General features: G+C 29.9%; 2 protein-coding genes across 4 annotated transcripts; one reads left to right on the top strand and one right to left on the bottom strand.

Moving 5' to 3' along the window:
- Positions 1–8187: 8187 nt before the first annotated feature.
- Positions 8188–12414, bottom strand: LOC111035738. Its single transcript, XM_022317484.1, has 4 exons — positions 12170–12414; positions 8834–10588; positions 8597–8757; positions 8188–8524 (listed from the first exon to the last, which is right to left on the bottom strand). The coding sequence occupies exons 1-4, from the start codon at positions 12239–12241 to the stop codon at positions 8440–8442; spliced, it is 2073 nt and encodes a 690-aa protein (XP_022173176.1). The 5' UTR covers positions 12242–12414; the 3' UTR covers positions 8188–8439.
- Positions 12415–12573: 159 nt separating this feature from the next.
- Positions 12574–23302, top strand: LOC111035737 (transcription initiation factor TFIID subunit 1). 3 transcript variants are annotated; one of them, XM_022317482.1, is made up of 25 exons: positions 12574–13201; positions 13269–13472; positions 13532–13717; positions 15124–15431; positions 15940–16326; positions 16440–16680; positions 16837–16971; positions 17055–17278; positions 17456–17576; positions 17634–17775; positions 17861–17991; positions 18050–18271; positions 18399–18658; positions 19181–19352; positions 19417–19561; positions 19625–19894; positions 19956–20314; positions 20397–20633; positions 20711–20852; positions 20922–21212; positions 22214–22356; positions 22415–22537; positions 22615–22720; positions 22788–22940; positions 22997–23302. In XM_022317482.1, the coding sequence occupies exons 1-25, from the start codon at positions 12737–12739 to the stop codon at positions 23227–23229; spliced, it is 5400 nt and encodes a 1799-aa protein (XP_022173174.1). In that variant the 5' UTR covers positions 12574–12736; the 3' UTR covers positions 23230–23302. The 3 variants fall into 3 exon arrangements, with proteins under 3 accessions (XP_022173174.1, XP_022173175.1, XP_022173173.1); XM_022317483.1 differs by having other exon boundaries at positions 20708–20852; positions 22788–22889; XM_022317481.1 differs by having other exon boundaries at positions 12737–13201; positions 20708–20852.
- Positions 23303–24189: the final 887 nt, after the last annotated feature.

Here is a 24189-nt window from a genome sequence, read left to right as displayed (position 1 = left end):
GAATAGGGCCGGTCTATTAATAAAACGCCCTATGCCTATTACACCTTCCTACTTACATTTTTTTCATTTATCCAAGGACAATTATTTCCACTTCTATTCTGTATAATTTTACTATTTTTAACTTCTATATAATTGTTTGATTTTTCTTTTAAATAATTGGGACCAGATAATACACTTTTCTAAGACATCTAATAATGCGTATGACAGACATCGAATGTCGAACCAACAGTGTTTACACAATATACTATATTTAACCGTTTAAAACTTAGATGAGTGTATTGAGTGATATAACAAAGGGCAGTGCCCAGCGAGTGTTGTGGTGCACTCTCCTTGTCTAAATTATACCTAAATGCTTATTTATTTATTAATAATAATAAAAAAAAAAAAACATAAGTTTTATTAGTTGTTATTATTTGTAAGTCAGACAATTTTTTTCAAATGAAAAATCCCCCGATTAAAAACCTAAAATATCACTATGAAATAAAATGGAAAAATATTAGTTACTGTTTTGTACAAGTGGCAGGCAGTATAACAGTGAATAAAGTTTATTTCCTAATCCCAAGAACTAACTTGGAAGGCAAGTGTATATCGTTGTTTAATGGATCACACCCTGTTTACGTCAGCATTATACAAGTATACATTAATTCATAATAATTAATTTATTCATTTGCCAGGGAGTAAAATAATCAATAGTAACGGTGGTACCTTGTCCCTACCTATGCATTATATTTTATACAAATACACATACGTCATCGTCATAGGTATGGCTTATGTGAGTAATATAAGAATTGTTGTAAGCGTCAATGCAACTGCAGTACTTATATGCTATTATGCAATGAAATAGTACCTACAAAATGCATAAATATTAATATAACGCGTGTTTTTTACTTTTATACACATATTATATTACACGGAACGATATTAATTCAATATTTCAATTTCATCGCAATAGTACAACTTCCGCATGCGTGTTATATTTTATACCTACTTATGGTTTAGATTAGGTATCTACCTACCTACCTGTCTAGACACGAGGAAATACATTTCTAGGCAGTAGGCATACGCCCATACGTATAATATAACATGAACATTGTAGGTACTTACCTTAAACAGGATTAATATTACGATATTGTTATATTTTACTGTTCACCATGGTATTTACAAAATATTTAGATTAATTTCGAGGTATAGCCTATTTAGTATTTATACCACAAATTTATTCACACCTTTCTGTGGTAAGCCACTGACTTAAAGTAAGTTTTAATTTAAAAATTAATAACAATAATATATTATATAAATATATAGGACATATGTATTATTATAATAATAATATATTATTTATTAAGAATGCATTAAATGCATCATTTTTGGTAAATATTTATATTTAATCTACCGTATTATTAATAGTAAAATAAATTACTAGTAGCAATATAAAAATATAATAAAATATGCTTATGTAGTAATATAACCTGATAGACAATCTACTCAAAACCGTTTTCAATCATGTAGGGGTTCTAGAGAACGCATTCACACACGACAATAGGGTTGGCAAGAGAGTAGGCAGACTTGAAGGGTGGTGTTCAGTGTTGACTGAACATTTGGGAACGCACAGTCGTACAGAGAATGGAGACTATATGAGCTAGAAAGCTGACAACATATATTTACGATGTTTTCGGTAGGAGAGAGTGAGGGTAAACCGTTTATGTATGGATTCATCAGCTGGCTTGATAAGAACATGATTTATTTGTAAGTGAAAAATTAGTGATGAGTAAATTACTAAAATTAATAATAATTATTTTTTAACAATATTATATTCCTAAGCAGAGCATTTTTCTGAGTATCATAAAAATCAAATTTCATGTATCGAACCTAATGAGTTGTAGGATTTTCGAGATGATGCGTGTTTCCCATTAAGAATATCCTACTTTGCCTATACCGAGCTGTAAGCCTGTACGTATGAATATTACATGATATGCACAGTCCGTTATTTGTATTTTCAAGGGAGTATTAATAATTATCGTTACCATTTTTTTGATTTCCTGAAGTGGTGTCACTGGACACAAACTTCACACACACCAAACTACCCATATAACACTGAACACAACGTCTTGTTGTAACACGTAATACCTATTGTATAACAGATTGTATTGATTTCAAATTAAAAATGTGAAGAAAAAATAATACAGTTTATTTAATGTTTATTTTTTGTACAGGCACCGTAGGTATTATGTTGGTCGAAAAAATCAATAAGCTCTAGTACCTAATTGTACAAAAATGATATGGCGTGAGTGTTGTTTAAAATCACAAAAAATCAAATGGTCTGGGTTGCGTGTTGGATACACCAATAGGTTAAACAAAAACAATCAATACCGAAACTTGCATGGATATTTGGGGTAGTGAAATAGAAATAAAGAATTCAAAATTCAAATAATGTCAAATATATCAAAAATATATATGTACACAACTGTATATGTAACTTATTATATACAGTTATATTTTATTAGATTCTGAGCGGAGCGATAAATGTATTGATTTTACAATTATGTGTGTTCTTAATTTTTTTATCTTTTTTTGTCAGTCATCACGTTTTGGTACAGTAAATAAACTGCTTCGATTTTCTTCAACAGCTTTTCTGGTAGGAAAGTGAGTATAGTTCATTTTTTTGGGTGGGTCAAAGGTAAAAAATTCCCAATAGTTTTCAAAAGCGGCAGGAAAACAAACAAAACAAAAAACCGGGAATTTGTCCGAAACTCGGTTTTCGACAAAATCGATTTTAGTTTTTGATGTAACTCTAAAAAAATATATCATAAATATATGAAATGTTCACAGAATGTTTATATATCCATGTTTTCTAAACAAAATATTTTGACTCGTGTTAAACTATTTATTGGCATATGCAATTTTCAATTATTATTTGTTTTTTTTTAAACTAATGTCGATAAACAATGTCATTACTTAAGGTGGAAAAGTGAAGGTTTCTAATAACCACCCTGTATGTGCGAAGGTGACGGGAAGTGTAGGAATGAAAACTAACATTAGGTAGTCTCGTGTAAGTGGTCAGTAAATTTATTTAAATTTAGGCAACCTGCAGGTTAGGTGCAACAGCGTTGATCTACAGGTAAATCCATTTGAATTGGTGAAGTTGGTAGCCGAATAGTTTGAAAATATGTTCTTGATGTAGATAGGTGAAGCTGGGTGCCCCATGTCTTGTTCAATGTTCAGTGTCAGTGTGAGGCAAATCCACACAGTAGGAAACATAAATTTAAATTATAAGAAATATGTATACACATTATAATGATCCTACATACATATATATGTATTAATGTATTATAATACATAATGTATAAAATATATATTAGACAACTATGAAAAATAAAAATCATTTATTATATTTAATATATAAGAATAATATATCAAATAAAGCTTTAAATTTATGTTTAAAGTTTAAACTGAAAACAATAAAATTAAAATTAAAATGCACGAAAGAAATGTTGATAGTTGCAGTGTACATAATATCATATTGACTGAAATACTAAACAAACTACTTCTCCATGGTCCATGGTCCATTTATATATAATAGCTGTCCCATCACGGCGTTGCCCATGTATTATATAGCTATATAAAAAAACACCCCTTTTACCCTCGTAGAGGTCGAATTTTAAAAAATCCTTTCTTAGTGTGCCTCTACATCGCATTACTTAAAGAACTTCTGTACAAAATTTCAAATCTCTAGATCCAGCGGTTTGGTCTGGGCGTTGATAAGTGAATAGGGGCGGTCTCCTCTATGTATAAATAGATATCTTAGATTTTTTAGTTCAATTTAAAAATAATATGTTAAGTAGGTACCTATAACTGTATTAAAATATACAAATTATTAATTTTTTTTAGTTTAATTAGCTGAATTACCCGGCTTCTTGCACTTCGTTGCCCTTTAAAAATGCCGACTATATATGAGACTCGCTTGTGATAATGTGAGCAGAATATTATCAGGTAGGCTATCCACCTGCGGTGGATTTTGGACCTCGCCAGGTGCACACTCTCTATGAATAATATTATGTTTAATCTTAATTGTATTAATTATTTCGATTTTGTACATGCCAATGAGCAGCGATTTTATATACACAGATTGTAGAATTTTACTTGGAACAATTCATATCTACACGCAAATTAAACATATAGTTAGACGGACAAAAAGTTATGGCTGCGCATATCACTATGGAAACCCACAGGTCGCCGTGCTGTAAAATATGAACCCCTCTAAAATATAATATATATGTGGAACTTGATTAGGCTAGGTCCACATGGACGCGGTAAAAATTTTCAATCATGTTATCCATAATACGAGTAAATCCGTACATAGTTACGAAATTAAAACAAATTTCTACAATAAAAAAACCAATATCAAATATAACAATATTGTCAAAATTGTGTGTTAAAGACTATAGTTTTGTAATGTAAAATACTTATATATGTACAGCAATATATTTTATAAGTACAAATGTCAAATAATAATACAATGTATATGGCAATACTCCATACTTTATAATCAAAAATAATTGTGAAAACAATTCAAGTATACCTACAGCAAAATCTCGACAAAAAAATGTATCTTCCATCTAATTTCCAACATTTTTTTTTTACCATGATATTATTTAAATTATTTTTACATAATGTTGATCTAGAGCAGCGGTTCCCAACCTGTGCACCGCGAGCTTATTTCAGGGGCAACGGGCTCGAGAGTGGAAAAAAATATATGTATGCACAGTATGTTGTGCAAAGATTTATATGCTAACCTAATGGCTATGCGTGATTTAAATATTCAATGATTGTGTTTGAAATAGAAGCACCTTAAATAAAATTTACTAAGTATTAAGCTGAGTTATTATAAAATAAAATAATTTCTATAGCTAGTATCGACTCCTTGATGTCCTATTCATTAAAGCTGAAAAATTTATATCGAACGTATAATTAAATGGTTTTTATGAACGAAGAGAACGTAACTGTACAAATCATGATGTATATGATGTCATTGTCATAAACGCTGTAAATATATACTTAATCTGTTATACGTAAGTTCTACACTTCTACAATAAATGGCATAAATTGTACTTAAAGTGTAGCTCTGCATTCAGCTTTTAAAACTTTCATGTGAGAAAATGCCATTTCACACAAACCGGTTAATCCGAAATAGACACCTATGTAACTAAGTATGTATGTAGTAAATATATAATAATAAGTTCTAACAAATAAGATCAATTTTAAAATCGTCCGAGATTGACTGTTTGACCACCTCTGGTGTACAGCATAGATGAATTTATTAACACAAATGTCTGGTGCTGTAGAAATTATACCAGCCGATGATTTTTTTTTAAAATATATATTTGTTATATAAATGTGTCCCGCCAAGATTTATCCACTGAGATATCTCTCAGGATAATAAATAAACGATAGATCTATTTTTGATTAGACTGACAGAGACAATAACTACATATTATTTTATTTTATTTTTTGGTATAAAAAAATTCATTTTTTCATTTTTTTTATTTTTGAAACAATTGATGATGTCCATTGTGTAGAGTTTATTTTTCTGAAAATGTTGACCTTTCAACATTTTTTTTTCATTAATTTCATGATTTTTAATCATTTTTTTAGTTTACAGGTGAAACAGCGAATAACGGTTTTTGCGAATGTGGCGAATCCCCCTCTACGGCTACAAGGTATATCCTCACGGGACATCCTCAATAGGTCGCTCAAGAATAATATTAATTACGCTATACATATGGATATATTTCATCAACACTTTTCAGATAAATACATTTTTTATAAAGAACACTATAAATAATAAACGTCTATGATGAAATTATCTAATATATTTGATAAGTATCGTATAAATCAAACAACCATAATTCAAAGTGATTCAAAAAATCATTCATCACAAATCAATGATACTATAAAATGAAAATTTAAATAATAATTTGTTCTATACTTTGTGACTTTTTGTTATTTATGCATAATACTTGTATACTTATTACTGTTAGGTACAACAATAATAAAAAAAAGAATAAACGATGTTTTAGACTCTGGTTGGAAAAATAAATGTAGGTATTGGTTTTACAATTACCTAGATATGTGCTTTTTGTGTGTGTAAGTCTGATGAGTGATGACTAATGACAAGTTTGAAAAATTCCTTCAATCCTCAAATATGATGGTGGTTTTTGGTGGGAAATTTGAAGTAAAAGCTCGAAATGAAACAAAAAAATAACTTACATAGTACCTACTACGTACTATTCAGTAGTATTATTTTTTAGTGTCTGGACTTTGGAGACATACCTTAATTATAGAAAAATGCATCATTTCTGGTAGAAAAAAGATTCTGGTTGATGCTTTTGGTGTTCAAGTGTAAAAAATTCTCTATAGTAAGTCTTGAAAAGTATGGATAACCGTAAATACCTACTACCTACTTGAAATTTTCACCAAATGTTTATTTCACCATTTTCTATACATTTCAAAATATTTTGACTAATACTAATATAATATATTTTATTGAATAATTGATCACAAGCACTGGGCCCTCAAATTCTTAGGGTCTTCTTCCCATTTTTAATTTCCGTATCAAGAAAAACATAATAATATGAGACTAGTTATTATTTGAAGTTTATTAGAGTTATGAATATCTGTTATACATTCCCCCAACGAAGACACTATAATACAAATGTACTTGTCAGAGTCAATATACCAAGCAGTATGAGCGAATAATAGTAGCGAACGTTCATTTTCTGCACTTAAAGTATCTTAAACAGTTAAATGTATTAAAACTCTAATTAATATTATAATATTTGCTCTTAGCTGAGCAATGGGTCAATAATTACTGTGGTATTTGTTTCGAACATAAATTACATAAGTTCATTAGTAAATAATATTGTCATAACCATAGCCCTTGATAATATTGTTATAACCATAGCCCTTAATATACTCATAAACGGACCATGAGGTCATAACTCAATTCATCAATCGAAATATATATTAATAATATGAACATCGTGAATGACTTATGGTTAGATATGAGTATATGACTTATAATATGAGCTGTTCGTCAATACCATGGTCCACGGTACCTACTCTATTTTACCTAATTTTCTTGAGTTCCACACTCAGACTCAGTAGAAACACAAACTAATAGTGCTATTATCACATAACTCTCATCTATTCTGTACCAATATAATAGTACTGACTCTATATATAACCAAGGTTTCACTCAAAACGTGATAAACAATTCATTACTTAAACTTTCAATAATGGCTTGAAAATAATTTTTAATTTAGACCTGTACATATTATGTTTTAATATGGACTTGAATATCAAATTATTTTTTGATTAAAGCCAAGTTTTGAGACTGAAGTCAATAGGGCGATAGGCAAAAAGAGTGAACTTTTGTTATTTTAAATGGCAATGTTATGAAAGGTTCACAAGACTTTGAGTTAGACAACCAGAGACGACAGGCATAGGGAGAAGCTCTATGTCAAAATTTAGGTTGGGTCGCCTGTTATTTAAGCTTGTGTCAGCACTCACCCAACTCATCAAATTTTAACTTTAAAAGTAATTTATACAAATTATTTAAGTTTTATAGATATCCATAGTAGTTAGGATATAATATGGCAAGTTATAAATTTGAGTTGAAATTTGTAAACTTAATATCCAAAAGTTACAATTTAAAAACTAATATCATCAGCAAATAGGTAACTCTTTTTAAAAATAAATATCTTGTAACAATCTAATTCATTAATATTGCGTGAATAACATAAAGTGTTAGCATTGAATGTTTAGAATGAAAACAATTAATATAGTGCCCTGTATTAATTCAACAACTAACTATAAACACTCATATTATGACACATATTTACCAACACTTTTTTAAATTAAATTAGAACATCTTACTGTTAGGTGACAAATATATTAAATTATACAACTATAGTCTATCCATAAACAAGCTTTGGAGATAAACTCAAAAACTATTCTTGCTCAGAGCTCTAAATATCGAATTAAAGATTTTTAAGGACTTTAACTTTTAATCAGTAAATTGAGAAAAATATATATATTCATTTATAGTATTTTATAATAATACCTCTCCATTCAGTGTTTTATTTTTCACTTAAACATAAATATAATTTGTTAACTTATAAATTTAAATACAAAATATAAAAAAAAAGTGCTTGTAAGTGTTAAAATAACATAATAATTAGAATAATTGGTTTTCTTATATGTATACAACAACCGAAATTGGGACGGCATCTTTGGTAAAAATCTTAAAACTAATGAGAACTTTTCATAAAATTATTATTGTGCTAAAAACAAAAACAGTGGTTTTTAGCAACATAGCTAAAAAAAACTAAAAATTTAAAATATTGTAAATACATATATAATTCTTTTACTAAAATAATATTAATATTTTTTGTAGGAACTCTTTTCAGTATAATGGCCAGACGCTTTTTTCGACAATGAATATCCCGATCTAGATTTCTTTGGTCTATAAATAAAAAAAAATATTTAGATTATGGATCAATTAATTTTGTACAGTAAAAATATGAAAAAAACACACTGATTCAATATCGGAGACTGTTTGTTAATCCCCAATGCTGAACTTGATTTACGTCGCATTTTTACAGCCATCAATCGATCACGATCGCCTCTAATTACAGTCATTCTTTCATGTACAGATCCCAAAATCAAATCATTCAAATCATAGCAGGCAGTAGTAAGCTAATAATTAAAAATTAAATAAATAATTAATATTACAGAAATTAAATTTAAAAAACTTAAAATCTAATATAGTTACCTGATTAATGATTCTTCGATGGAGTTCAAGATCAGATTCAGTAGGTTGTTGCTTCTTCAATTCCATATGCATTATCAGAGCTGTCTTCAATGAATCTAAAATAGTCTTTTTAAACAATTGAGCCTTTTCAGTACGCAATAGTCTTCTGGTCAGATAACCTCTAACACCGGCGTTTATAATAGTTGCCGCAGAGTTTTCGACTTCAGTGGGAGCTCTTGTCCATTTTCCTGTTAATCCACTACGTATTCTATGATAGAATTTAATATTATTTTGCTGCAAATTTGGAGAGCGGGGTGATATTCTTTGTCTTGGAGACGAGCAAACCAAACTTTTATTAACTGAACAACTAGAAATAATTGATGACGTATCAGATAATATGCTTTTGTCATTAGTGACTGTAATTCCAGATTGAATTGATGGAGAACTTGATGACATTTGTTTCGATATAGATTCTGAACATTCAGATCCATCAAAAGACATTCCAGATGTACTTTGCGATACTAAATAGTACCTAACTGCAATTTTCTCTTGCTCTTCTCTTTGTTTTCTTATTAAATTAGACAATTCTTCTTGATGTCTTCTTTCAATATCCAACTTTGCTATGCGTAATTGTTCAGCTTCTAGGTTTAACTCTTCGAGAGTTTTGTAATGTATGTTGCTGCTGCTTAAAGAATATTCATCATCGCTATGTCGGCAACAACAATGTTTCATAGACTTGCATGTTGTTGAATTGGGACTGCTATTGTTATCAAAACTATTACCATTGAAAACAGTTATCACACTTCCTCCAATACTTTCGTCATTACTAAAATTTGTTGCAACTGTAGTCAAGCTTCCTCTTTCATCTTGACTTTGATCAGAAATAGCAATATTTTCTGTATATTTATTGAAACTAGGCTTTATGGAATTGTTTATAAGTTCTTGTTTATGAAATGATTTAGGAACAGAATTGAGTGAGAGACTTTTAGCGCTCAATAGTTTATCATCATAGGCGTTGATCGTATAAATATTAATTGGCTCAGATTTACTTTCTTTGCTATAATTAATATTATTTTTTAAACTTTCTGGTTCCATTAATTGTTGTTGAACATGGCTATTTAAAAATGCTACCATCACAGGACTTGGTGATGATAAAGTATATGAATTACTTCTTAAACGAGGTATTTGTTTTGTCGATATAATATTATCTCCATCAACATGGATAGTCGTACTAGTTAGAGTTAAAAGTTGAGTCGGTTCTTGTTTCGGAACCAAAGTGTCACAAGAATTTTGAATTATAGATTCAATACTTGATTCATTATACAGAGATTTATCATTTAAATTATCTTCATTAAGGATGGTTGAATTATTTACAGTTAAATTACAATTGGATGATTGCTGTGGAATCAAAGTGTCATCAGAGTTTTCAGTTGAACCAACACTTAAAGACTTTATATTTATTGGTTGTTTATTGGAAGAACTATCATTAAAATTATTCTCATCTTCATCAGAAATTAATGTAGGTGTTTCTGGAGAAATAGAACCATCAGTTTTCATCCCATGAAGTACTGTAATTTTGTTACTATTATTTACGTCACAATAAACAGTTTCTTTTAACACAGTAGTAGGGGATTCGAAGTTCTCAATTTTTTGCATTTCTGTACTTGCAGTCATTACTCCACTATCCAAGCTAATTCTTTTACCCTTGAATCTATGTTCATAAGCCATTGCCTTCTCTTTATATTCTTTCATTTCATTTCTTTTCTGATCTGTCATCTACATTTAAAAAAAATTCACTATTTAGGTAATAGTATTTTACCTATACTCTATCCAGTGAGAGAAAACACTGCAACCTGACAAATATTGGTTCTTTTACGCATCCTTACACAGCACTCTGTCATAGTGATCTAAATGGCAGAGTATTGAGTGGGGATGCACAGAATTGTAGTGTTATCTTACTGAACAGAGTATATACAAAATCATAATCATGGAGAGACAAATAATACAATTTATGGAACAAATGCTCTTTACCAACCCCCCATGATTCTCAAATTTTTTTTTAACGATTTGTTTTTAAATGCTTAAAACGGTGGTGCACTAATTGTTTACTGGAAACTATTATTTTGGAAGTTATGGTCATTTTAAATTTTGCTGTTATATGGTAAATAGTATGTACTGTGCACAGCGGGCTCAACGCATATAACGCTGCTGTGAATTGTGTTGATTTAGGGGCTTGAAATTTTGACTTAGTGACCTAATCTATTGTGGCAACGTTAAAGCATAACATGTAATTGCTCCTAGTTCTGTTTCCCAGTTGGCTACCAGTTCCGGTCGCAAAACCTTAAGTTGGGTAGGATTATTTTAGATCCCAAACATCCCAGGGCAAATTTTGTCAACCTGTGGAGAGATTGAGGGGTAGGGGACCCTTTCGGGATCTTGGGGAGAGCATACCAACCCTTCAGGTAGAAGTATAACCTAACAAATGAATCTAACCTTTCTTCAGTCTTCGATTAGACCTGCTAGTTAAATAGCAACTATACTATTTTTACACTATTGTTTTAAGCATAAAAAACAAGTATTTTGAAAACAAAAAGTTTGAAAATTTCGTTAGTAAAGTGCACTTTAGACAAATATATTTGTAAATTTGTAATAAACTATTCTTAAATCTAATGTAGGTTATAAAATATAATTATAGATATACCTAAATCCCCCAACTTAAGTACATAATATACTTCTTGTAATTTTTTAATAAAATTTGTTTAAGAAAGTTTAAAATCTTTTACAGTATTGATCTACCTTAAACAGAAACTTTAATCAGTAGCAGTTATTCTATACTGAATTACATGAACAATTATGATTCAACTAGGTAAGTAAGAACTAAGAAGGTATGTCAAATACTGGATTGACTTTCTAAGTCATACTTGGTTAGTATCTAATCTAATTATGAATAGGATTCAATCAATTGTTTTATTTAAAATTAAGTTTTAGCTAGTCATTTAAATTTTAGACTGATTTTATGATGCATTATATTCTTGTAATAATACTAAGTAAGCAGGGGAGTACATAAAAAGAGGACTCTGAACTTATAGTGAAATATCAAGTTCAATTAAAACATAATATATTATCATGTATTTATGTACCCACCATCGTATGTACATGACATTATTATAAACAGACTATTTAACAAATGTAATTGGTCCACAGGTAGGGAAAATATAAAATACTCACTCTACTATAAGTTGTCTTTTGAAAAAATTTAGACATTGATAAATTGATAATAGAGGATTAAGATTAATTAAAAAATGTATTATTTTAGCATGAGAAAATTAAGTCAACATTTAAAATGTATCTACTTACAAGTGGCGGAACAATTGGAACACCAAATATTTTAATGCAGGACACATACATATTATCCGTTCTTAGCGCCATACTGAATTAACAATTTAAGTAAAATGCAATATAAAAAAAATGAATTAATATTTATGAACTTTCGTTTACCGAACTAATTGACGGAAATATTAAATTATTTTTGAACTTCTGAGATGGGCAGATGGTTAATCGATGTTCGGTAAAATTTTAATTTATTTCATATCTTTGTACTTCTATTACTTTCCCTCTGTTAAACCGTTATCACATAATTTTTTTCAAACAGTGCTACCTAGAATCACAAAAATCATGATAGTTGCTTGGTTTTTGACATTTCTAGATTTCCTAACTGTACCGTTATCATTGTTTTGTTATTTACAGCATATTATCTCTATTAAGCCATAAACATTATACCTTAAATCTTTTTCTGTGCAGTTGTTGGTTGTTGTTGAGTTCCACAGTAAGTTATACTTAAGTATTAAGTGTTAACTATTTTTCTCTAAATTATGAAATAGATAATTAATTCGCAACGGTGGTCAGTTGTGCGCCGGTTTAAATATGAATGACGACAGCAGTTCCGAAGCCCAACAGGGTGATTTCGACTTGACAAGTTTTATGTTTGGGAACATTGATGAGAGCGGGCAACTTGAAGATGATGACTTACTGGACAAAGATACAAAAAAATACTTGGCTTCCTTGTCCAAGCTTGGGTTTAGTTCGATGGTGTCCGAGGTCATTGACTCATCTGAACTTCGAGGAATGGAGAATGGTCATGAAGACACAAATACCACTGAAGAGAAGTCGCCTACCGCTCAAGATTTTTTTGATATAGAGGAATTAGCTGAAGAAACGGCTGGCTTCAAGCAACAAGTTTTGGAGAGTGGGTACGATGGTGACAATGAACAAAACGATAAACAAACTGATAAATCCAAGCGGCTAGAAACACCACTGGCTGCTATGTTACCTTCAAAATATGAAAACGTTGATGTAACAACATTATTTCCTGATTTTAGAGTTGGAAAAGTAATATTGATGCTCATGATAAAAATCATATATTCCTTTAATTGTTTGTATTCTTTGTTGGTTATAGGTTTTAAGGTTTTCTAGATTGTTTAAGCCCAATAAATCAAGTCGTTTACCTAAAGTTTGGAGAAACGTCAAAACGAAACGTAAAAAAAGAAGACATAGTGATGCAAATGATTATAATTCTTCTGATAATGAAACCAAACCTCAACTCCTATGTCTTGAATATGGTTCATTGCCAGACCCTGAATTTATTGCTTGTGACGATGAGGTTGTTTTCTATATAATATACATGTTATTATTGAATTTGTTATAATTATTAATTTTCAGGAGAAATTTTTACAACCAATTGAAAGTTTTTCTAAACAAACTAATCCAAACAGACAAGAAAATGAAGATGGTTCGAACAATCAAGCATACTGGAGAGGTGGTCCAGCTAAATTGTGGTATGATATGTTGGGAGTTCCTGAAAATGGAGAAGAATTTGATTATGGTTTTAAACTTAAAGACAATAAAGTATGTATGCAATTTATAAATTGTTCTATATTTAAACTAAAAGTAATTTCTATACTGTGTTACAAAAGAGACCAAACCAGTTCCGTGCACTTTTTTCTTGTTTTACCTGTTATTACCTATGTAATGCTGTAATGTGAGAGATGTGCTCTAGCCTATCTTAGCCGATATTCTCTTTTGGAACAGAGTATGGATAGTATTTTTACAGTCTGTTAGTATTCAGTAAATTGTTAGTGCCAATCATCTTCAAATAGTGGTTCAATTTTTTTCCTCTTCCAGAATTATTAAAAAATACATTATTATCTATATCTTATTTAACCCTATACCTCCACCACTGGCAGAGTGCTACTCCTTCACTCACGCATATAATTGAGCTCCACAGTTTCATAACCCCAATTTCTCCCACTTTACCACCAAATGTGCAAGAACAGATGAGTTTTGGTCTTCGCTCTCTCATTGGCCGAAGTTTAGGAATCTGTATGGATTTATATTATTGTTTTTATTTTTATTATTATTTTAGGAATAAAACTAATAGTAACAGCGAAATGTAGATACCTAATTTGCCTAATTTGTTATATAATGTTCACTCTCTTTCAAATTATTTCAGTCTTAATTACCCTTCAAATCTTTTGAAGTTCATTAAAAATACTATTAGCATTGTTTCTCAATTTCAAAATAATAAATTATTGTTTTTTTAAAGTTTAGAACTCTTAAGAGGACACCCGCATGTGTTGTATCCATTTTGCAAGTGCGTAACAGCAAATTCATGCTCAGCAAATCACGTTTAAGTCCATTAGTTTAAAAACTAGAGTGAATTCATCTAATATGAAACTTGATCGTAAGAACATTATCTGTGTTCCTACGTTGGTTTTTTACAATAGTTTAATATTTAAGTGAGTTATGAGCATTTTTAGTTTACACTCCATTATATATGCATTACTTGTTAAAAAATTGAACTATTATACAAACCAACACAAGAACACAGATAATGTTATTACCATCAAGTTGTGCCCTCTTCAGTACTACTATTTATTAAAATTGAAATATGCATTTAGTATGTGACCTACTGTATTGGATATTCGTTTAGTATTTTTAGTCAAATAAAAAATGATAAAATTATGTTATTTTATTATTATTAATTAATTAATGATACAAATATAAAAAAATACAGGATAACATTTAATGTTCAAATCAATTAGACAAAATATTAGTAAAAACAAAATGTATGAATTTCGAATACACAAATCTACCAATTAGAGCAATATAAAAAAATACAATTGTCCTGTTAATTGATTGGTACACATACATTGTCTGTACATAATATAAATAATTGTCTTGATATAAATCTCATTCTAAGCTTGATTTTTCTCGATTACTAATTGAGTACCAAAATTTGATCATTATTTCAGACTGAAGACATAGGAAACAATGCTGAGGAAAATCCATATCCAGAAGACGCCTATTTAATGGTTAGTCAGTTGCATTGGGAAGATGATATAATATGGAATGGAGAAGATATTAAACATAAAGTTCTTCAAAAACTGAATAGCAAGACTAATGCTGCTGGATGGGTACCGAGTAGCACTAATCGTACTGCTCAGGCTTTTAGCCAGCCTGGAAAGGGAATGCTTCCTCTTGCAGGTGGTTCAGTACGATTAGCTACATCCAACATAAATGTATCACAATCACAAAACAAAATGACCCCTAAATCAAATATGTAAGTTTTCTCTATAAACAAGTTTAATACTAATTGCACTTCAAATTTAAAATAAGCAACATAGCACTAAAAACTGTAAATATGCCGAACTTGGCAAAATAAAATTTTGTAAATGACATCAGGGATGTGTAAAACAAGTATATATGCTACCGCTTTTGACGGGAAATTGGAAACAATGTCGAAAACACGTGTTTCCGTCAAATATTTCTGTGACAAAGCTTAAGACTTACCACAAAAAATTTTTTAATTCTTAATCCAAAGATATTATTCCCTTGTGTTGTTAATTCAACGGGTGGTATTTTATACATTTCTGGTAGCTGCCAACTGTCTATTGGCCTATGCTTGAATCACTAACTAGGACCAGTCTAAGAGTGAATATTTTATATTATTTGGTCATATTGGATTATAGCTTCTCTGTGTCTCAGTACATGATACAATTTTGTTACTTGTTTATATTTTTTTTTATGTTTATTTACTAAGTTAACTTATATTTTTATATCATTTTAAGGGGTTCAAAGCAGCAGCCAATAAATGATACCGCAGATGATACCTGGTATTCTATATTTCCAGTAGAGAATGAAGAATTAGTTTATGGTACTTGGGAAGATGAGATCATTTGGGATGCTAAAAATATGGAAAAGATACCTCGTCCAAAAATATTAACATTAGACCCCAATGATGAAAACATTATATTAGGTGTTCCTGATGATGTAGATCCTGCAAAACAAAGACTAGATAATGCTACTCCAGTTAAAGTAAAAATTCCTCATCCGCATGTTAAAAAATCAAAACTTCTACTTGGTAAAGCTGGAGTGATTAATGTTCTCGAAGAAGATACTCCATTGCCTCCACCCAAGTCTCCAGACAGAGATCCATTTAATGTATCAAATGACTGGTATGTGTATAAATAGAATAAGGATTTTCTGTTCCATATTAAACCTATAATGATTTATTTAATAACTATTGAATATAAAATTTGGAATTTATAATTTGTTGTAAAACTTCCAGTTACTATCAACCAAGGTCATCGGAAACATCATTACGTCTTAAAGTTGGGGGTGGCAATATTATCCAACATTCAACGCCTGTTGTTGAGTTAAAAGCCCCATTTATACAAACTCATATGGGACCAATGCGTTTAAGAAATTTCCATCGTCCTCCTATGAAACGTTATTCTCATGGTGCTGTTGCTCAGCCTATATTTCATTCTGTGCAGCCTCTTTTGAAAAACATTAAAAAGAAAGCGAAGGTAAATAAAATATTGAATCAAATGTCTAAATGAATAACATATAGGTACTAATATGTTGTACATCCAGAACATTATTTTACACAACATTCTAACGATGTACACTTTTTTTATTTATGCTAAGTACACCATAAATTAACAACCCTATTATTAATTTAGCTTAGAGAACAAGAACGAATAGCTTCTGGTGGAGGTGATGTATTTTTCATGAGAACACCAGATGATTTGACTGGCCGAGATGGTTCAATTATTCTTGTTGAGTATTGTGAAGAACACCCACCTTTATTGAATCAAGTATGTATATATGTGTGTGTGTGTGTGTGTGTGTGTATTAACTAAAAATGTGATTATTAATTTTATATTCAAATATTTTTTAGGTTGGAATGTGCTCTAAAATTAAAAATTATTATAAACGTAAAATTGGTAAAGATCCGGGTCCACCAAGTTTACAGTTTGGAGAAATTGCCTATGCTCATACTTCACCATTTTTGGGTGTTCTATCACCTGGTAGGACAATTCAAGTTATTGAAAATAATTTATACCGAACACCAATATATGAACACAAGCCTTTAGAAAATGATTTCTTACTCATAAGAACAAGGTAACTGAAGTTTATTTTCTTGTTCTATTAAATTCAATAAATTAGAGTTAACATTGATTTTTGCTGAAATGTATTCAAAAATGAAAGATACAATATTACCTATTAATACTTATATCAACTTTCTAAGTTGCTAATTACAAATATTCTATTAGTTATTACATTTTTTCTACTTTTCAGGCATGCCTATTATATACGTGAAATAGATGCTTTATTTACTTCTGGCCAACTTTGTCCATTGTATGAAGTTCCTGGTCCAAACTCTAAACGAGCTAACAATTTTGTGAGAGATTTTTTACAGGTAAAAACTACATTTTATTTTCATTTATTCTTGTTTTAACATTTTTTTTCTGAGTAGGTTTTTATTTATCGATTATTTTGGAAAAGTACTGATTATCCAAGGCGTATAAAAATGGATGACATTAAAAAAGCATTTCCATCACATTCAGAAAGTAGTATTCGTAAACGTCTTAAGCTATGTGCAGATTTTAAAAGAACTGGTAAGTAATGATAATTAGAGGGAGTCAATAAATATAGTTAATAATAACAAAATTAAATAATGTATTTTATACTTTAATACTATAGGTTCTGATTCAAATTGGTGGGTAATTAAACCTGATTTCCGTTTACCGTCGGAAGAAGAAATTCGTGCCATGGTATCACCAGAGCAATGTTGTGCTTATTTTAGCATGATTGCAGCCGAACAGAGACTTAAAGTAATTTAGAAATTCAGTTAATTTATTGAATTTGTATTGTTTATCAATGTTTCTATAGGATGCTGGTTATGGAGAAAAATTTATTTTAACTAGCTTAGAAGACGATGATGAAGAAATGCAATTGAAAATGGATGATGAAATTAAAGTTGCACCTTGGATGACAACTCGAGCATACATACAAGCTATGAAAAATAAGTGTCTACTTCAACTCACTGGTCCTGCAGATCCCACTGGATGTGGAGAGGGATTTTCATATGTACGAGTACCTAACAAACCAACGGTATGTTATTTTTAATATCTTGTATAAATTTTATCCATTTTAAATATTATTAGATCACTGTATTAACTATTGTTTATTAAAAACATTTGTACATTTGTATTTTTAATATAATTAATATTAAATTTAGTTAAATAAAGAAGAACAAGAAGCTCAACCTAAACGTATGGTGACTGGAACAGATGCAGATTTAAGACGATTGTCATTAAATAATGCAAAAGCTTTATTGAGAAAATTTGCAGTACCTGAAGAAGAAATAAAAAAATTGTCCCGATGGGAAGTTATTGATGTAGTTCGAACTTTGTCTACTGAAAAAGCTAAAGCTGGTGAAGAAGGAATGACAAAATTTTCGAGAGGCAATCGTTTTTCCATTGCTGAACACCAGGAAAGGTAAAAATTATTCAAATACAATATAAAAATAATATTTATTTTTACACATCAATTATCAAAACACTCTTTTACTGTTGTATAATTTTATCACATAATATGATATAATATACAGTGGAAGCTGCTTATTTAGAACATGGATAATTTGATACATTCGTGTTATTATTGAAATAATATGCCTGGGAATGGACCAACCTACTATTAATAGAAACCCATCGTCAATAAGAAACAATTGATTAATTGACATATTTCACCAAAAGTCTTTCTAATAAGTGGCTTAAGTGTGTACTACAACATTTTTATAATGATAAATGATATTTGAGATGATGATGTCTTGTGGATCTCTTAGGAATTTAAAACATTAATTCTTTAATAAAGTTAGGGCCATTCTATTAAAAAATGTATTATGAAATGTAAGATCATTATTTTGTATTATTTCTCTTTTATTTTATTTTGATGTTAGAGTAATCTTAATTGTTTTTAATAGTTATTATTAAATTTTACATTGTTATCAATATATTTTAGATACAAAGAAGAATGCCAAAGAATATTTGATTTACAAAATAGAGTGCTTTCATCTCATGAATTGTTGTCCACAGACGAAGGAGAAAGTTTTGATGAAGAAGATTGTTCTGACATTGAAGAAATGGGAAAAAACATTGAAAATATGTTGTCAAATAAAAAAACAAGCACACAAGTATGTATTTTAATTTCTTCTTGAATACATATTACATTAATATTAATAATTTTACTCAATCTAGTTGTCACTCGAAAAAGAAGAACAAGAACGTCATGAACTTCGTAAAATGATCATGGGGTGCTCCTCCAATGACGACTTGCGTAAAAGAGACAAGAAGAAAATGGATGATGATGATAGTATGCAGTTTTCATCTACTGGTCAACCAGGTATGATGGAACACAATTATTATAATAACAGTAAAGAAAATAAACATTTAATTATGCTTACAGGTCGTGTTCTTAGGATATATAGAACATTTCAAGGATCAGATGGGAAAGAGTACACTAGAACAGAAGTTGTACGTAAACCGGGTGTTATTGATGCTTATCTAAAAATAAGAACAACGAGAGATGAAGGTTTTATTCGTCAGTATGCACTTATGGATGAAGCACAGAAAGAAGAGATGAAACGTGAAAAACGAAGAATCCAAGAACAGTTGAGACGTATAAAAAGGAATCAAGAACGTGAACGTTTTTCTAATAACACCAGACCACAGCCTGGTATTTTCATATTACCTGATGCACATATTCAGTGTTGTTATATTTAATGTTTCATTTTAAGGTTTTGGTTACTCCATGGTCAACAAAAGCAATTCCTTGAGTAATGATGTGCCAATGCCCACTTCTGGCACAGTCACAATACCTAAGCCACGCATGGAAGCCACACCTCCAAGACCACGTAAACCAAAACCCAGTAAAATGAAGCCTGACTTAAAAGTCAGATGTGGAGCATGTGGTAATGTTGGTCACATGAGAACAAACAAAGCCTGTCCTCAGTACAATCTAAATCCTAACGCGTCAGTTAATGTTGCTCTTACTGAGGAGCAAGAAGAAGAAATCGAAAAACAAATGAATGTAGAGGACGAAGATTTGGTTAATGTAGACGGAACAAAAGTCACACTATCCAGTAAACTCTTGAAGGTTTGTTTTAACTATGAGTTAGCATGCACTTACATTTTAATCATGTACTGTATATGTTAAATTACTTTTGTTTGTTTTTTAGCATGCTGAAGAAGTAAAAAGGAGGTCACTAGTTCTGAAAGTACCCAAAGATGCGTTATCGCGCAACAAGAAACGTAAGAATGAACTGCACTGTGATTATTTAAAGAAACCTGATCGTTCTGCCAACAGACGCCGTACTGACCCATTAATTGTTCTATCAACAATATTTGAATCTATATTAAATGAAATGCGTGGTATGCCTGACGTGCACCCATTTATTTATCCAGTTAATGTTAAGGTAAAGTAACTGTTATTATTATTAGTTATGAATAAATTCATCGATTTAGTTCACCTAAAAACTGTATTTCACAGAAGGTGCCTGATTACTACAATATAGTACAGAGACCAATGGATTTACAATCTATTAGAGATGGACTTCATTTGAAAAAATATCAGAACCGTGAAGAATTTCTTTCTGATGTCAATCAAATTGTTGAAAATTCTACATTGTACAATGGTGAATAAATTACAACAGTATATATTTTTAACTAAATCTATTACTTACAAAGGGGCAATTAATTTTTAGGTGCCAAGAGTTCACTAACTGTTGCTGCTCGTCGTATGTTGGGTGTTTGTGTAGATCGTCTACACGAAAAAGAAGAACGTCTTATGTTACTGGAAAAAGCGATCAACCCACTGTTGGATGATAATGACCAAGTGGCTTTAACATTTATATTGGATAATGTTGTTGGTAAAGTGAAGACTATGAGTGAAGCATGGCCATTCATGAAGCCAGTCAATCGTAAATTAGTCAAGGATTATTACAATGTCATTAAACAACCAATTGATTTAGAAACTATAGCTTCACGTGTTTCTAGTGAGTATTATTATTATTATACAGTTATGAGCTCTCTAAGTTAATCGGGCCAGTTTCTACCGAAGCAACAGTTAAACCTAGTACTAGGAAGACCAATCAAAATATACATTTGTAAAACGTGGCCCACAACCAGCAAGATGAAAAAAAAATAGGTTTTATTAAGAGAAAATTCTAAATATTCACACAACATCATACTAGGGTAACTCACTATTCAAATAATGTACTATAAAATAAACCAATTTATCCTAGTAAATTAAGAAATGTTGTGAGTTGAGTAATGATATCTTGTCTGATGCTAGGAGCTTACATAGATTATATGAAAGATAGAGCTAATATCTATTCATTTGGGTCTTGTAGATAAGGGGCCCGAGACTCAGACTGGTGGTTTTCGTCCAATCATGAGGTGCTTGTGCATTAGGTTAGAATGCTCGATTTTGTGTCTATTTTATGGTTTGAGTATGCCTTAGCAAAGCTAATATGTGATACTTAAAGAAGGTGGACAATTTAATAGTATAACATGTAGTAAGAGGTCACAATAACTTGAAATAAACGTATTTCCTACATTCTAACTCATCACTTATAAAAATCTCTTTTAAATTATAAGATCCTTATTATAAATACTGACATAACTACATGTTAAATTAAAACTTGCAATATCATAATTATTTAAATACCTTAGTTGAGTTATTAATCAATTAAAATTATTAGAACTTGGTTTTAGGATAGTACGTACATAGGTGTGTGCTCAGGAAAGGTAAAGCTGCCCCATCTGTTGACCAAATTTTTACTCAAAATATAGTATACAGATTGAAAATATTAAGTCATCTTATTTCTTGAAGACTTGAAACATGACTGATACTAAAAATGTATTAATAAAAGACCGCAAATTATGTTATAAAAAAAATTCTGCTCCATACCAGCAAAAAATATACACAACTTTAGTTATATGCAATGCTCTATATCTATAACATCATGTGTTACATATTATTTACTTTTTTCAGGTCATAAGTATCATAACCGTAGGGAATTTTTGGCTGACATAAATTTAATTTTTGAAAACAGTGTTGCATATAATGGTGAAGATTCAGACTTTACACAACAAGCAAAAAAGTTAATAAGTGTGGCCACAGAATCATTAGAAGAGGTAAGTAATTTAAGCAATAAATTCTGAAACAAAAATCTTATTACTGTATCAATTTCAGTTTGATCAATACTTGACCCAAGTGGAACAAAATATCAGTTTAGTTCAGGCTCGAGCTCTAGAACAGGTTGAAATGGATTCTGCCGCAGAGGATGATTATGGAGATATGCAAGATGTTGAAGATGTATGTTATGTTACCTTATTATTTTGTACACATTTATATAAAACATTTTGTATCATTCAAAATTAAACGATTTTCAGAATTTAAATTCACCGAGAGAACACAAGGTGAACATTGAAGACATAGAATTCCAAATGGATCCAGATAGTAATTTCAAAACAGAAACTAATCATATATTAGAAGATGGTAATTTGTTCAGAAAAAAAAAAATGTTTATTACATGATTTTAAATTTTATTGTTATTTGTTTTTAGATCTACATTGTTCGAGCGAAGAAGATGATTTCATGGAAGTTGTTGGAGAAAATCCACCAGACGATGACAGTCAACAAGTTGCTGAAGCCATGGTTTTGCTCGGTAACATGGGATACAATCCTGCTCCTGAAACTTTCTCCAATCATATCCAAGGTGAAATACGAATATCATACTAATCTAACAGCGTATAATTTTTGTTTTTTTAATAGCCGACGAAAGCATGGACCTCGATCCAAATTATGATCCTTCAGACTTCCTACCTACAGGCAGTCGTAATCTAGACACAAGTGATGAAAAAGATCTCTCAGAGTCAAGTAATAAAAACCATGGCAGCGCAAATATCCAAGATGATTTGGAAATCAGTGATTCGGATGAAGACAGTCCTCATGATGACAGCTTGGATATTAAGACCGAAGGTGATTTAGGGGAATTGTGGTTTTAAGTGACCACTATTGTTAATTTTATATTTTAATTTTTAATAATGTATTTATAAAATAAATTTATTGTATATTTGATATATTTTCATAATTGTACATGTTTTTTTTTCTTTACCAAATGTTTTACTTACTGTTTTATACAATATGAACATGTTGTTAATGTTGGTTTATTTTTGCAATTAATAAAAATAAAAAGACTTAATTATTATAAACAGAAATAATATTTTTGATGATTCTATGAAAAAAAATCCTGCAATATTGAACTAGGCAAATATCTAATGACAATTTGTTTTAAATAATAGTTTAAAATATGCCTACCACGAAGAGAGTAAAACTGTTTTATATCATAAATTCAAAAAAGTATTAGCATTATAAAATTATTTTAATTTTAAAAACAAAATCAAATTATTTCAGCTGACTATTTGTCAAACACTAATTAATATTAAATAGTGACAATATACTTTATAGTACCAATCAAATGCCATTAATATAAATATTGTATATAATATATTTGTTTAACAAAAATAGTATAACAGGCCAGGATGTTAAAGGATTAGTTAAGTATACTGTATACAAGGTTGTAAAAACAGATTATTATCTAATATGCGAAATAGAAGATACTACTGACAATGAGCCATCAATTATTGATAAATAATTTAAAATAATTTAAGTTTATAAACATAATATTCTAAGTATAGTAATAATTAGTAATTAAAAACAAATTAAGTGGCATTAGACAAAATTTAATAGTATTTCATAATATATAAATATTGTACATTGTGATTTATTCTACACTTGAACGATATTTGTAATTACTATTTAATGATAAACACAAAATTATCTAAAACAATTTAATTGCACATCAAATAATATAACTATTTGCATAATAGTTTGGTACAACAAAATAAATACAATAAAATGTCAAAAACCTTAATAAGTACATAAAGGTAAGCCTGAGCTATTAA

The sequence above is a fragment of the Myzus persicae genome, unplaced genomic scaffold (assembly GCF_001856785.1).
Source record: "Myzus persicae strain clone G006 unplaced genomic scaffold, MPER_G0061.0, whole genome shotgun sequence".
Taxonomy (NCBI): domain Eukaryota; kingdom Metazoa; phylum Arthropoda; class Insecta; order Hemiptera; family Aphididae; genus Myzus; species Myzus persicae.
This window is presented reverse-complemented; position numbering and strand designations above follow the sequence as displayed.